The 15,939-nt window shown below is 34.7% G+C and overlaps 2 protein-coding genes across 2 annotated transcripts; both read right to left on the bottom strand.

The window, feature by feature from the left end:
* Nucleotides 1–555: 555 nt before the first annotated feature.
* LOC111996708 (diacylglycerol O-acyltransferase 3) lies at nucleotides 556–2,614 on the bottom strand. Its single transcript, XM_024028709.2, has 2 exons — nucleotides 2,132–2,614; nucleotides 556–1,489 (listed from the first exon to the last, which is right to left on the bottom strand). The coding sequence occupies exons 1-2, from the start codon at nucleotides 2,516–2,518 to the stop codon at nucleotides 725–727; spliced, it is 1,152 nt and encodes a 383-aa protein (XP_023884477.1). The 5' UTR covers nucleotides 2,519–2,614; the 3' UTR covers nucleotides 556–724.
* A 3,430-nt stretch (nucleotides 2,615–6,044) lies between these two features.
* Nucleotides 6,045–10,203, bottom strand: LOC111996500 (protein CHUP1, chloroplastic). The gene is made up of 7 exons (XM_065766461.1): nucleotides 9,774–10,203; nucleotides 9,050–9,487; nucleotides 8,813–8,944; nucleotides 7,769–7,950; nucleotides 7,546–7,657; nucleotides 7,288–7,431; nucleotides 6,045–6,646 (listed from the first exon to the last, which is right to left on the bottom strand). The coding sequence occupies exons 1-7, from the start codon at nucleotides 10,041–10,043 to the stop codon at nucleotides 6,536–6,538; spliced, it is 1,389 nt and encodes a 462-aa protein (XP_065622533.1). The 5' UTR covers nucleotides 10,044–10,203; the 3' UTR covers nucleotides 6,045–6,535.
* Nucleotides 10,204–15,939: the final 5,736 nt, after the last annotated feature.

Raw genomic sequence — 15,939 nt, 5'->3', positions numbered from 1 at the left:
AAAAGTAAAAATAAAAGATAACTCATAAATGCAGGGAGACGTTTAGCTTCAAACCAGATTTGGAGTTATCTTCCTTTAACCTACTATATGTCAATTAAGGAAATTATCTATGTATAGTTTTATTCATGACTTTTTTCCTTTAATGAATTAGCGACTTGATTAAATAATACACAAATAATCTTATAAATCACCACGTATTGGTATTGGTAATAGATAGGAGGAGCTAGCTCTAATTTGGAACTAAACTTTGTACTGGTAATGGATTAAAGGAGCTAGATCTAATTTGGAACTAAACTTTGTTCAACTACATTGGTCATACAATTTTTCAATTGGGAAACCCTAATTGTATCTAAGTATTGCATAAGATACCCCATCAATCCAAATGGTTTTGGAGTAGACATGTCTCAAAATAAACTTTTTGTCGTAATACAAGTTTCAGATAAGAAACTTCGTTTTGTTTTGTATTTTTCTGTGCATGTTATGTGTGCAAAGGGGGGATGAGTTAGTAACGCACATTTGCAGTGATGTCATAAACCCTGATCACACCCTTCCAAGTAACGAAATAATTGCCAAATACAATTTATTACAATTACAATCTGTGTTTGCACTTACATTTTACACAAGTGAAATGAGGATCTCCAAGAATGCCAATAATAATGCAAACTTGGTTATCGCAAGTGAGCCGATTGCACCAAATATCACTCACAAAAAGCAAACAGCCCTTCTAAACTGCTGCTGCCAAACCCAAGTCTTTCTGCTCATCCCCTAAGAAATTTGCCACAATAACACCCACATCGTCCAATCCCACACCAATGTACAAGGGATTCGTTGGAGTCCTAACGGAAACATCTACTCCCTCAGCATGACTGCCATCAACACTGTTCAAAACCCTCACATTAGGACCATCTTTGCACTTGCCCAAGCATTTACACCCAACAACAGCACCCTCAACAGTGACTACCCGTTCGAATTCTTCCAACAATGCAGGACCTCCTGATTTTCCACACTTTTTCCCCATGCAAACCTCAATCCTCTTTGCTGATGATGGTACTGTTACTGAGCTACTACTTTCATTATGGCTAACAGAACTACTACTGCTAAAACTAGTACTAGTTCTAGTGCAGCATTCTACTCCATTAATATCTAATCTGTGATCTCCCAAAGCATTTGCCTCAGTTGTGTTCCCTTCTTGGGTCATCGTGCTAGGAAGGGTCAATGTAGTTGCTGTTTTTTGAGAAAGTAATTGCACATCTACTACCGGTTCTCCTGTTTGTGCAAGGGGTTCGCTTCTCAGGCTGCTCATGTCAATCACATCTTCGCATTCACTGTCACTCGATTCAGAAGATTCAGATGATGATGATTCACAATCAACCATCCTATTCATTTGTGTGGCTTTATGCTTGGCCTTCTCTTCTTTCCTTTTCCTCTTCAATTCCTCCTCCTCCGCTCTTAGATGTTGCAGTTGTTTCATCAATACGTCTGCTGCATCCTACATAGGGTAAAATAGAAATGTAAGGAAAAAATTTCAGCACTCCGGTCTATAATTTCCTCATTCTATGCAAGAAAAACTAGACCATCTACAAATTGTTTGTGCAACTTTTTAAAACGTACACAACAATATCAAAAAACTAAAAGGGAAAAAAGAAGAAGGCTTTTTGGTCTAAATAAACAGTCAAATAGTTTCGATCTATGCCAATATAAATAAAGAAGCTGATACATCCTACAGAATTTCATGTTAGCTAATCTAAAAAGGAAATTGCTAAAATTACTGTCAATTTTGCAAAGACAAATTATTAACTAATTGATGCGATAATGAATGTGATTGCGGCCCTTCAATATCTGAATTGTTATTTGTGATTAGAAACCTGTGAATTTGTAAGGTTTAAGAAGTGATATTTATAATATTAATATCCTTGCATCACTATTCACTCAATCTAATAATCTCCAACACAAACTTCAAATTATTTACTTTACTCTTTAAAAGTCCAGCCAATTTACACAACCAAAAACGGTGCAGGCAACAAAAGACCCACAACCAACTTCAACCATAATTAAATTCCACATTTCCAAAAGATCAACTTAAATAAATAAAAAAAGACTTGAAAAGAAAAAGAAAAAAAAAAAAACATACCGAGAGCACCTTCCCTTGAACTTGATGAAGCAAATCGTTGTCAGAATCTAAGCCAAAGCCAATATCAGAAAACTTGGACAAGTCCCTTGTGAGAGACTCTAGCAATTTCAACTTCTTCTTTGGTGTAAGTTCATCCGAACCATTCTTCTCCTTTTTCTTCTTCTCCTTCTTCTTCTCAAGTCCAACACACCTGAGACCTGTACCCTCATAATAGTACTGTGTATGCCGGTTATCACAAAACCCAGAATTCATAGCCATAGAAAACTTTCTGGGTGGTCTCACTCTCATACTAGTAGCTCTACATGGCTTGGAATTTTCAAAGTGGGTCTCGATCACACCGCCGGAAAGACAAGGAACCCGCCGGAAAGTCACGCCGGAAACTTCCATTCTGACGCTGAAACTTGAAAACCCAACACACACGGCGGAGTTTTTATTTTTATTTTTATTTTACTTTATCTAAAATTTTGGAACCAAACTCTGGGAGCTAGAAACCGAGGTTTCTTTATAGAGCACAGGCAAAAGTGTGTTTTTACGTGGTAGGTTCGAATTTAACTGTTTGCATACGTGGCTGTCTCCGGTTCGTTAATGATGACGTGGCTCCAAATCTTCATGGCTCGTGACCGTTTTCGCTTTCCCACGCATTTCCTCATGCCGACACACGGAGCAGCTTCCTCGTAGTCGTTCGATTATATCGTACGGTCGTGATTTACCCACGTGGTGCCACGTAATCTGACACGTAGGTTTAGCTGTCGCTGTAGCTTAATTAAAAGACTCTATCAACCGTTCAAATGTTTGAACTATTGTTCGGATCTACACAGCTCCTATTCTAAATAGAATTAATTATTGGTCGAATAATATATAGGCTGTAATGTTGCTGACTGACTCATTGACAGAATGGAAGCAACAATAAGAGTTGTTTTCGGTGGCATTGGACAAAAGCATATTCTTCAAAGTCCAAAAACTTCGCATTCCTTTCATTTTAATAATTCTATTTAACATTTAACAAGAAACGAATAAATAAATCTATACTATATAAAAGATTAAAGATTCCAGGATTTATGTTCATACCGTTGGAGTTCAAATGATAGCTTATTGGTAATGTCACCATATATGATGTCGAAGTCCCAATAAGCATGAGAATATTCCCCAAATCTTGTCCTGATGATTTTTTAACTTCTGAAGAGTAATGGTTTATGCAACTTAATCTTCATATAATCTTAGAACTCATTTTTAAGAGTATGCATTTTAGTTTTTTTTTTATATTGTGGGATGATATTCTTTGGCTTAGCTACAAGTCATAACATGGTTGATTGATGGATGCAATTAAGTTTAAAGAGGGAGTAAAGCCTAAAACTTTCTACTAAATAGACTTAAATCGCTTATAGGTTATAGCATACCTTAGGTTGAATTTATGCAACTAATCTCATTTTTCAAGATTAATAAATGAGGGGGAAGATTTCGGGCTAAGTGATGAAAATCTTCCCTAGTCAACTATTCTTTGCTTTGCATTGAATTAAACAACATGTTCCACCGCTTGTGCAGGCCCCTGTTGATTTGAAAATTGAATGATTTTTTATTGGGTTAATTCAAAAAAAAAAAAAAAAAAAAGAAGAAGAAAAATTATAATAACTCATATTAAGAGCTCATCATATTAATAACTCTTTGTTCACAATACAAAAAATCTCTTGTAATGAATTGTACGTTGATTGGAGTTATGCCAATGAAGAAAAAATGAACAACATGAGCAAAAAAATTGATACATAGATAGAATTTGCATTGTTCTATGTTGAGAAATTTGTCTATTCTGTTTTATAAAATTTGTTTATTTAATTTTAGGGAAATTTTGTATCCTATTGCAATGACCTACAATAGATGGGATCAACAAGACCCGACATATGTAAATTTAGATAGGAAAGAATGCGAACAATAGGTGCATGAAAAAGATTATGAGATATTAGGAATGTTATTTGAATGATGACATGGACCCTATGGGACAAAAGGAATATGTTAATTTTCTTTTTGATTTTTGGTGTAAAGCTGATCCCCTTTTATAGCGGAGAGTAGCTTGATTTGGTTGGAAATTTTCATGGTCCCATTATTAAGGAGTCAGCATCCTGTTTTTGCATAAGGCAGATGGTGTGCACCTTTTTCAAGGGTTGTTTGCACCCCTTAGAAATAAGATTTGGGTGGGCAATATAAGATTCATCACTAACATTGAATGGTGATTTTTCTTCAAGCATTTTGCTTGTGCCATTTAGTAAGTTTTCATGTTGGTATGTTATATGTTTGCATGTCTTTTAGGATGACTAGAAAATAAGATATGGGCAATAGGTTAAGCTAGTAGGCGGGTTGTCTTTCACACTTTAAATTGTGAGCAAAACAAAGCAACGTGAACATGGAATTCAAGATGAATCGATGTTACTTTTATTGACTTTTCCTTTGCATCATTTTCAACTATAGGTGAGTGATTTGGGAACTTGTCTCCTTTTGGGTTGTATATAACTATTCTCACCAGTTGTAGAGCATCCAACACATAAAATAGCAAGAAATCAACTAAGTGTAAGGATAATTAAAAGCAAGAGTGATTTGTAGCAAAGTGTATGTAATGTTTTAAGTATCAATAAAAGATTTGTTTTGTTGGAATTCTTAAGTATAGTCTACTTGAGTGTGGTGGAAATATTACAAAATATTTTTATACTTTCTTCTTGAGTGTTAAATTCATTATTCTAACAAAACTTCACAATGACAAATCTTAATAGACAATTTTGTTTGGTCCACAAGGGAAAGGGATTAGGCTTGTTGCTGAATTAGTTGGCTCCTTTATTAGGTGGGCGAGTAAGGCAGCTTGCCTTGGATTTCACAAGGTAGTTACATAAGATTTCTGAGTTATTATTAACTATTAATTTAAAGTCCATACAGTTAAGTGCATTGCAATCCAAGTTTTAATTCATTGTATAGGTAAATTATTCGATGGTCTCAATTGTTAGAGTATTCTGGTGACACATCTCACTCATTCTTATGCAATAAATCATCTCACCCATTCTTCTTTAGGGTTCAAAAAGCCCACCCTAAATAAAAACCCTTATTGTCTTTCTTCCCCAAAGAGGAGAGAACAACAATCGGCCCCCTTGGAAGGCACAATCCTAAAAAATTCCCATTGCTTTGGTTGAAAAGGGGGGAGAATATTTAGCTACAAGATACAATAGTTGATGTCATTTGTTGCCCTTTTTTTAAGAGTTTTTAAAGTCTAAACTGACATTTAGTTGAAGTGGAATAACACATTGGGAAAGAAACTCCTCGCATTCTTTAAGCATTTAGACCTTACCTTCTTTGGAAATGGAAATGAGTTTGACTTTCTCTGGTTCAAATTCAATAAATCTCTTATGCCTTGTCACTTTAAAAAAAAAAAAAAATTATTTATTATAAATTAAGCTTTGTAAAAGCTCAACCAATATGCTTGTGTTGTTTTAGGTTGTAGTGGGCCAACAGCCATCTTGTTCTAACTGTCCATTCTTTGGCACAAATAAGCCTCATTATGCCCGCCCATTTGGGCCTAAAATGGAGTTCTGTTTGGCTGAGCCTTAAAGCCCAAAAAGTTAGGCTAAAAAAATCAGCCTTTCACATTGATATATACCAAAAGCATTAGCATCAATATGTGCAAAATACACATTTTGTATTTTGCACCCACGGGTGCGGATGCTCTAATAATAAATTGTCCAACATGCCTTTTTTTTAGCTCATTGACTATCTTAATGATATCTCGATCTGAATCTGATGATGGAACCAAAAGTTTCTCCAGCCAAAAAATAAGACACAAGTTTGCCAACCAGCCTAACGAACCAGAAGGCAGTACTAATGAACAAGCCACGCACATATAGAAGTCATTACAACTAACATGCATACAAATAGGAGCTTCACAAAATACATTCTTTAATAGAATGGTTCAACAGTTGCTTTTTGTTGAAATGTCAAAAAATAATGGTATTGGTAACATGCCAAATTGATGATGGGCTTTATATAATTCAAACTACACCTTGCTTATACAAACTAAGTAGCTAGGCCCTAATTCCTCCCAAAATTCTTGTGGGTTTGGACTTTGAATACTGCTTTAGCCAGCACAAACTTCACTGTCACTGGCATCTAGTACAACAGTACATCCCTCCAAAATGAGTTGGCCATAGTATTACAACAATATAGAATTACTCCAGTCAGTCAATCTAATGGAACTTTGACAGTTGAAAAGCCCATGTGATATCCAGTTTGGAATCGCATCATCTTACTGAAGTATGGATTATTTCTCAAGGACATTTCATTCACTACCCGCAGGAACTTGTATATTTGATCTTTTTATCTATTATCAGCTGAGTATCCATGATTTAGTTGTTGTAATTTTCACATGGCTCGTTATGATGGTATGGCAGCCAACAATTCTCGAGACCCGCCTAAGTATTGTGGAACTTGCTGCCTTATCTCTTCAAAAGCGCACAATGTTTCTGAATCGAGACCACCAGCAAACTGCAGACATGCATACCACAAAACTGAATGAAGAAGAATTTTCACAATTTTCATCCAAGAAAAACAAATTCCATATCACAAGCTAAGCTCACAAGAGCATGCTTTATGAATTTAAACAATTACTAAAGTTTGCAAAGAATTTTAAGTTTGAAAAAACTAAAATCAGTGCCAAACTGCACCATCACAATTACTTTTATCTCTTCTGTTGCTGGCTTTTCAACTGTATTCATTAAATATTACATTTTTAATTTGCAAACTTTTGTCCTTGTAGTATATTATACCCTGCAAAAGTGGGTGCTTAATGCACTGGGTACAACCTTTTTAGTATATCTGAAAGTCATGTGCAGGAAAAGAAACAATAGTAAAATAATAAAGAAAAGAAATTAATCTAATTCTGCCAACCTGGCAGTTTTACTCCCATAGAAGGAGATTTGGACTAGAGGAAACTGAGTTCCTATTCGGTAGACTTTATAGACAGCCTAAGTGCCTAACAACTAAAATGTAGTGAGGTCTAATCACCACAGACCTTACTCTTCACATGCTTCCAATGGGATCGCTATGTTTACCTTTTCGACTTGAGAATTTTCCAGTTTATATTTCAAAATTATTGAGATCACAGAAACTGCTGACGTAAGGATTACCTGGTGAGCTCTATATGCAAACTGCACACCCTGAAGCAGAAGAGATTCTTGACCACATTCCCTATCTGAATTTCGAATGGACTCAAGCTCCAATGTCACTCTTTTCATGTACATCTTAGCGAGATTCATGGAAGCCCGCTTTATCTGTACAAATAAAAAAAAAAAAAAATTTCAATACACCTTATTACAATTTAAAGAATGTGCAGTAATAGTGACATAGCTTCCAACTTTCCCACTTGGTAATTTGGAAGAGCATACCTTGCTCACGATTCCTGAATCAAGCATCCACTCAGTAGGAATTTTGTACTCCTTATAAGACTGCATAACTGAATTTCGCAGCTTGATCAGCCTTTGTATTCTCTGCTCCGACCTTGCACAATCAGACAAGAGAGGGGAAAATCAACACTCTGACTAGATAAAAGGGTATGAATATGATTATGAATTGATAAAAGAATTAGAACATATTTCACTTAGTTCCTACTTGTCTAGTAAGCTGGCCATCTTCTTTAAGGCAGCCCCGCAGGGAACATTAGTGTCATCTTGATAGGAAGAGATCTCACTTTCCAACAGTTTAAGGCCACGATATTCAATTGCTGCTTCTCGCATGGCATCAGCTTTCCTCTCTGGCCACTTGAAATGCTTTAACACAGCCCGCTCATCAGCCTGTAAAGACAGGATATAAGTCAAATGTGAGAGGAAAAAAAATAAGAAGAAAAATATAGAAAGGTAAGAGTCAATGTTATTGCCAATGTGCAATTCTCTTACAGAACCAGAACACCACAGTAAATGTCCTCCATAAATCATGCCTTTATTTATTTATAAAAGAAAAAATGTCTCATCTTCAGAAACGCTATCTTAGCACTATGCACAGGAAAAGCACATCTGTGGAGGAAACAAATGATCATCACAGAATGCTGTTAAACATTGTCCCCACACATATTATAGTAATTACTAGCATTCTAGCATTATGTACACAAGGTCCAAAATAGTAAAATGATTCAAAGCTGGTCACATACATTATGCATCAAACTGAGACTGCATGTGATGCAAATCCAATTATCACAAGACATACAATTGCTGTAAGTATGCCTTTAACCAAGACTATGACATGGAAAAAGTGATGCACCTATTCATGAATCTGAATTTCTCAAATAATTAAGCATCCCTTAGGTGAAATAATGCCTTAGGTGTAAATTTCCAAATCTCCAGAAAATGATAGATTGACATATATAACTGCCATAAAGGCCAAAAATAATACAAGAGAGAGAATGTGTGGGGTTCAAATAGGGAAAATCTGCCAAACTCAATGATATTGGACTCTGGCCCAATGTTATTCTCATTCTGTTTGATAGACGTTGACTAGCTATCATCTACATACCTATAGGGGCAACGGCTTCTAAGGTACCTTGAGACTTACAAAATAGAGTTTCCAAGTAACGGAAAGAGTAGATGTTTATGTAAACATATATCGGCTCTTATTAAATTAAGCAGAATCTTAATTATAACAAAAGGCTTTATAAATTACCAATGATGAGAGTTCTGCGTCAAGCCAATCTACGAAATTTAAGACATCTTCTATATTTGTATAAGCTGCAGCTAGCACCTTCTGGATAAGGCCATTGATCAAATCTCCTTTAGTTTCAATATCTGCTTTAATCTGGAAATCATAATCAGTTGTTAATTAATGGTTCAAACTTCAAACTGAATCAGTATGAGTAGAAATAAATCAAGCAGTTAATCGGTAGGAAATTGAAATGCTTACAGCTAACAGATGTGCTGAACGGTTTTGAATTTCTCCAACTATGCTACTATGTGCACTAATAGCTGCTGGTTTATGATGATTCCCTGATCCTGGAGAGTCTCTCTTCTTCCCCTCTTGCCTTTTTAATGAGTGATAAAATTCTACAAGTGCTGGAGCCTTTTGAGTAGTAGCCACACCAGCTAAGGGCTGAGGTGGGGGTGGTGGTGGTGGTGGTGGTGGTGGAGGTGGTGGCAAGGATGTACAAGGCCGAGCCTTTCTTTCTAAATCTGCGACTTTGGGAATCGGACGCATTGCTAGTGGTGGTGGAGGTGGTGGTTTTTGAATAGTATTCACCTCATTGATTGGCTCCTTTTTCACAATTGAGTGTTCCAATTTGCTGGCAATTAGTTTCTGAATGTCTCTAAATTTAGGGCTCTGGTACTCCCCAAGTGACTCCCTCTTCATCCAAAAAAAAAAAAAAAAAAACTCAAAATTGTTATACTACTTGAAAATTTTAAGACCCTCATATTTATTCTGTATGAAACTGGTACAAGATTGTTTTTTTATTGCATGTTTTAAGTGAAAGTTAGCAACATTTAAGAACATTTGACAAAATAATTGAAGTGATGATTGATTTATGTGTGTATAAATATAATTCCTGTTAAATTTTGAAACAAAAATTTGCAATTAGCATCTAGAGCAGTAACAAAATTAAAAAGTCGATAAATTCATAAGAAAGTCTCACCTGGTCACGACAGCTAAGAGCTGCTATCTTTGCTTGAGCAGCAGCAAGATCCTCAGTGAGCTTCTTGTTCTGTGAAAGCAAGTCCAAGTTCAAACTCTGAGCCTTATCCAACTCTGCCTTCAAGGCCAATACCTCAGACTGCAAATTCTCAATCAAGTCCTTGTTTTTCCCATCTGAGTCATCTTCGTTTCTGGGATTCGAAGACCGTAGCTGGCGTGGCCGAGCAAATTGCTCAACAACATGGCGGTTTCCAGTACTGGTGCGAGTCATAGCTTTGTTAAAGTCCACAACTTGGGTACCCTTTTGAGAAGAGTGGTCAATGGATTTAGGCTTGGTCAGAAGAAGAGGCCTCCTGGCTGATGGTGGTGGTGTAGGCTTTGGAATTGGAGAGTCCTTGGGTTTAGCTTTAGGAGAAGCTCTTAAGCGAGATGGGGTTTAAAAAAAAAAAAAAAAACTCAAAATTGTTATACTACTTGAAAATTTTAAGACCCTCATATTTATTCTGTATGAAACTGGTACAAGATTGTTTTTTTATTGCATGTTTTAAGTGAAAGTTAGCAACATTTAAGAACATTTGACAAAATAATTGAAGTGATGATTGATTTATGTGTGTATAAATATAATTCCTGTTAAATTTTGAAACAAAAATTTGCAATTAGCATCTAGAGCAGTAACAAAATTAAAAAGTCGATAAATTCATAAGAAAGTCTCACCTGGTCACGACAGCTAAGAGCTGCTATCTTTGCTTGAGCAGCAGCAAGATCCTCAGTGAGCTTCTTGTTCTGTGAAAGCAAGTCCAAGTTCAAACTCTGAGCCTTATCCAACTCTGCCTTCAAGGCCAATACCTCAGACTGCAAATTCTCAATCAAGTCCTTGTTTTTCCCATCTGAGTCATCTTCGTTTCTGGGATTCGAAGACCGTAGCTGGCGTGGCCGAGCAAATTGCTCAACAACATGGCGGTTTCCAGTACTGGTGCGAGTCATAGCTTTGTTAAAGTCCACAACTTGGGTACCCTTTTGAGAAGAGTGGTCAATGGATTTAGGCTTGGTCAGAAGAAGAGGCCTCCTGGCTGATGGTGGTGGTGTAGGCTTTGGAATTGGAGAGTCCTTGGGTTTAGCTTTAGGAGAAGCTCTTAAGCGAGATGGGGTTGTGGACGGTGACATGTTGCATTCATTTCTTTTTCTTGTTGTTGTAGTGGATGCTGTTGGTGGTGGTGGTGGAGGTGTGCCTTGCTTCATGGCTTACAATATAAGTCAACAATGGCCTGCAAATGCAAGTGAAGCAAAAGACTGATATTTCTGAGAAGACAAAAAGAGAAGATGGGATTTCCTTTCCTCTTCAAAATTCTAAGATATGAATAATTTACTGCATGGAAACTTGAGGCTTGTGTTGTGCCCTCTTTATCATTTCATCCAAAGGAAGAATGAGAGTCAATGGACCTTATTTTGAGTTGATGTCTCTATGCAATAACTATTGACCCACAAGAACCCACAAATAATGGGAGGTTTGATTGTTCTTCCTGCTCTTCAATTGAATTGACCCTAAACATATCAGACAAAACCTCAGCTACTAATCTTTGTTGGGTCCTTGACCTTCTTTAAGGAATCAAACCCTTCATCTTCATTCTGCTTTTTTTTTTTTGGGGGGTTAAATTCATCTTCATTCTTCGAGTACACACTACACTGGACACACAACCTCCTATTTTTAAATTCAATTTAATTATAATAGGAGCATAGGTAGGACCCCTGTAACACAGTATTTATATATATATATATTTTAATTTCCTATAATGTCCACACAAAAAAAAAAAAAAAAATTTCCTATAATGTTTAATTTCATCTCTCGAAATTATCAATAGTTTCTTTTTTTTGAATAGAAAATTTTCAATAGTTTCAATTTAAATCAAGTCAAATGTCTTATAGTTGAATTGACATCTCTCTATATACAAAATATTTGGAGTTTAAAGGAAAAATGTTCAAGCTGCGGGGTTAGCAGCATGTTATAACTATCTCTAAAAAAAAAGTCAATAGCACTCTTATCTTATTATCACTATGCCAATGATAATTGCAAGTTTTTAAAATGTCAATATTATACAATAAATCACATGCTATTATCACAAAATAAGGATTTAGAAATTTCTTTTTGTTTTAAATTTTTAATATTTTTTTATAATTCAATAGTTTTATTTATTTATTTTGAGAATCTTATAATTCAATAGTTGAGGGTGGATGAATTTAATCTTCGATATTTTCATTAAAAACACCAAAAGTATCAACCAATTAAATTATAATACTCTTGATTTCAAAATTTTAATATTAAATTCACGTTTCGCTATCTATTTTAATTTTATATATGTATCTTCTCAAAAAAAAAAAAAATTGTATACTTAATGCGTTGGATAAGTATTTCCTAATTCAACCTCTTTATGATTTTTTTTTTTTAAATAATGCAAAAATGCTGGCCTAACAAATTTTCTTGGATGTTTCCATCCTTTACCGAATTCAATAAGTACCACCCTAAAAAGTTTATTCGACATTAAAATTTTGAAAACTGAAGGGATCGTTTTCAATATTTTATTAGCTCATTAATTTTGAAAATTCAGAGAATAATAAAATTAATGAAATTTCTTAAACATTACCCTTTCATTAAAATTTCAAGAAAACAATATGTTACCTAACATATCTCATTATTTCTTGCATTGAATTCATTCTTTTTCTTGAATTGAAAACTTTACAGTATTCCTTTTTTTTGTTGCCGAACGTGTTTTCTGTTTCCTATAATATTCTATCTTTGTCAATGTCCTTTTCATAAAGATCATTTTCGTGGTCAGACGGCTGCCATTAGTATCTAATAATAAAGATGGTTTTAATTATATAGTAAAAAAATAAAGCACCAAATTTAGAGAGAGAATAAATACAATATAATTGAATAAAAATGAAGACCAACTTTGTGTAGTGGATTCTATAAAAAAATGACTACAATCCAAAGCTGTCATCTTAAAGCTTACACAGGCATAATTATTAATTATTACTCAATTCTATTGTATTAAAAGCATAATTTCATTCTATAAAAGTTGTCTTCTAAGGTGAAACTCTTCTTCAACCTCCAAATGGTTGTCTCAAACACACGTTAATGGGTCTTTAAAGCCATTTACTAAGAACAAACACCCTTTAGGCTTTATAGGGGTTGGTGCATCTTAATGCATTTGCAATTATAATTTCTTTATGAGAAAAATATTTTTTGACCTATTCTAGAGGTCAATAGTTTTGTGTATCTTTTTGCTTTTAGCTTTTGAAATGGTTTTTGGTTATATAAATGTTATTCTTTTGTAATAAATTATAAAAGTTTTACTGTTGGTTGTGATTGTTCCACGATTACTTGTTGCAATATTGGAATATCACCTCAATGATGACAAGTCACAACAATAATTTTATACAAGATTCAACTCGATTTTTAGTGGATGAAATTGTGAAAGTGCTCTAAGAATGTGACTTGAAATAGTGATTGCCACTAGCAAAAGATAAATTTAAAGAAATAATAAACAATGGGTCCCATTCTTCACTATATTCATGATCAATGTCAATATCAAAAAAAAAAAAAAAAAAATCAAATTAATACATGGCCTTCGGGTCTGGTTTCTCAAAAAAAAAAAATGTCATAATCAAATTTGTTCTGGATAGGAACTCTTAACACATTATCTGTCGTATCTGTTAAGCAAAATTAAGAATAGGTTTGGATAGGGTTAAACATAAAGAATTTGGCAATGGATTGAGACCCTCATTCTTGTTGGTGGGCTTGAGCAGAAAGTGACAATTGTTTGTACAAAATTAGAAAAACAGACCAGCCCGTGAGACTCCAGCTTTTTAGCTAATAATATGTTAACAACCAGTGAAATTAACTGTGGTTTTGGGTGTTTCTTACCTCAATCCCTTTATAGACTAATGAGTTGGCAACTTTTTTTTTTGGCAACTAAAGCATGAATTTTCCATTTCATATATGGAAGAATAAACATTGACATTTAAACTAGATTCTAGAGAGAGTTACCAATTGGAAATCCATCCAAAGCCAGTAAGAACGATCTTTTTACCAAATTAATTTACAAAACAAAACTACTCAAAAAGTATGGTCTCAAATCTCAATGATCCTTTACGTAAAGTGAATTTTATATATATTATAACTGCATTAAAAGGCCCAAAAGCAATTCGTAAGAGGGAGTGATGGGTTATCATCATTCCTTTTGATGCAAAAAAAAATTAAAATTAAAATTAAAATCAAAGGAGAAATCTGCTTCAAAACATGGCAATATGCCTTTAGGCATATGAGGATGTCCGGATGTGCTCTGACCTTGCTGCATTGAGGAATGCATGAATGTGACAAAGGAATATAGAGCCATGTGGCAGTGGCCTTTTTGCAAACATTTTAGCTGAGATAGCGATTAAGAAACTTTTCTGGGATTTTTCAGATGGGTCTAATATGAACTTGTCTGTTTGTTCCAAGAGTATACATGTTGATTAGCTCACCCTGGAAACTAGAGTGAAACAGTCTTAAAACACCATTGTGTGACTTTCTAGGGAGAGTATTAAGTGCACATTTTGGACACTACACCAAAAGTACTTGTTTGATGCCACTTCAACTCGAAGTCAAAAAATCACACACACACACACAAGAGTCGAAGTCGAATAACATATTTGTCTACTTAAGATAAAACCTAATTAAGACCACCATATCCATTTCACGGTTCACGGGTTCTTTCGACTCAGCTTGATTTGATTTGAGAAAGGGTCCTACGTTGATCACATTTTGCAAGAATCAATTTTCTATATTTGCAATTGATCATTCTTGAGAAACCAAAAGGGTGCAGAGGACAAGTACAATAATGCCTTTTGGAAATTGCAAAAACTACAAGAGTGTAGTGCTAAAAAGGAGGCGTGCTATCTGTTTTCAGTTCTCACCACCGCTTTATTATTAGCATAGCATGTGAACATATTAATGGAGAGAAACTATTATGTGGTTAAGGTTTTATTTCCTAAATCCAACCATGTTCACTGTCACATTATTTAAAGCCGTAATTCTACAACCACATTTTTCACGACCACATTTTTTACAACATTTGAATTGGCAAAGATTTTAACGGTTTTCATTTAAGTTCATCACTGATTCACGTTGTTATTTACCATTAACAACATGCCATCTCAATAATTGTGAAAATTTTGTGATAGCTATTGTGATCCTAAAGTTATTGCATTTAAAATTTTAAATGATCTGATACTAGATACACTTTTAGATTACTGTCTAAAATACTACAAAATGACTAAATATAATAAGTTTTACAAATTGATGTGTCATTGAACACAGAAAAGTAATTCAATATTTATTTATTATTTGTAAGCATTTTATAATAAAATTTGTAGCAGTTTAGCATTTTTCTACGTTCTTGGGCTATTTGCGAAGTAGTGGTCAAAAAGTAGCTAGGGAAACACTGTGAGATAGGGTTGAAATACAAAACGGACAATACCTGAAAGCAAGAAACTGAATTGCTAGAATCCTTCACAGAAATATAGCTACAAATTTCTACTGCCTGATGCATCTCCTTCCAGGCACCAGCTCCTTGCAAAGCATAATTGGTAAGCAACATCATTGGTCTTATCAATCTGGTTTGGATTGGAAAAAAAAAAAAACACACATGATCAAATATGTTAATGCATCTTTAGCCTTAATAAGTTGGCATTCACAGCAAATGTAAAATGCAGACAATTCTGGTTACACTGTGTTCATGAAGTGTTCTATTATATAAGTGTGTGAAAACTGTATATGACAGACTAGTTGATGAAATGGTATAGGAAAAGAAAGCTGCAAGTGTAAGTGTAATTCCCTTTGAAGGAAAACTTCAAATTTTACTGTTGGGTTTGTTGCAACTTCACATCATGATGGTGCCATTTGTTGCTCTGATTGTGATTTGTCATTTGAGAATATATGAATTCCTTCATTGCATTTGATAAATTTTTAATAGCTTTTACTCAATTTCACGTGCTTATTAATTCTGTTGCTTGAGGTCATCATTCATTGTTTTGTTGTTATCTTATTTTTGGTTAGTGCATCAACAACAGTCACGTAATGCTTGAGATACACCGTCCTACTTCTAACCGTGCCTAACTTGATGTGCCTT

Source organism: Quercus suber, unplaced genomic scaffold, assembly GCF_002906115.3.
Source record: "Quercus suber isolate HL8 unplaced genomic scaffold, Cork oak 2.0 scaffold_24, whole genome shotgun sequence".
NCBI lineage: Eukaryota > Viridiplantae > Streptophyta > Magnoliopsida > Fagales > Fagaceae > Quercus > Quercus suber.
The sequence above is the reverse complement of the archived record's forward strand: the minus strand, read 5'-3'. Positions and strand labels throughout refer to the sequence as shown.

Coding starts and splice junctions, on each gene's coding strand:
- LOC111996708 (XM_024028709.2), bottom strand. CDS start 2,518: ATGGAAGTTTCCGGCGTGACTTTCCGGCGGGTTCCTTGTCTTTCCGGC. Junction 1,490..2,131: donor TTCAAGGGAAGGTGCTCTCG/GTATGTTTTTTT, acceptor TACCCTATGTAG/GATGCAGCAGACGTATTGAT.
- LOC111996500 (XM_065766461.1), bottom strand. CDS start 10,043: ATGACTCGCACCAGTACTGGAAACCGCCATGTTGTTGAGCAATTTGCT. Junction 9,488..9,773: donor CTCTTAGCTGTCGTGACCAG/GTGAGACTTTCT, acceptor TTTTGGATGAAG/AGGGAGTCACTTGGGGAGTA. Junction 7,951..8,812: donor ACGCAGAACTCTCATCATTG/GTAATTTATAAA, acceptor CTGTCTTTACAG/GCTGATGAGCGGGCTGTGTT.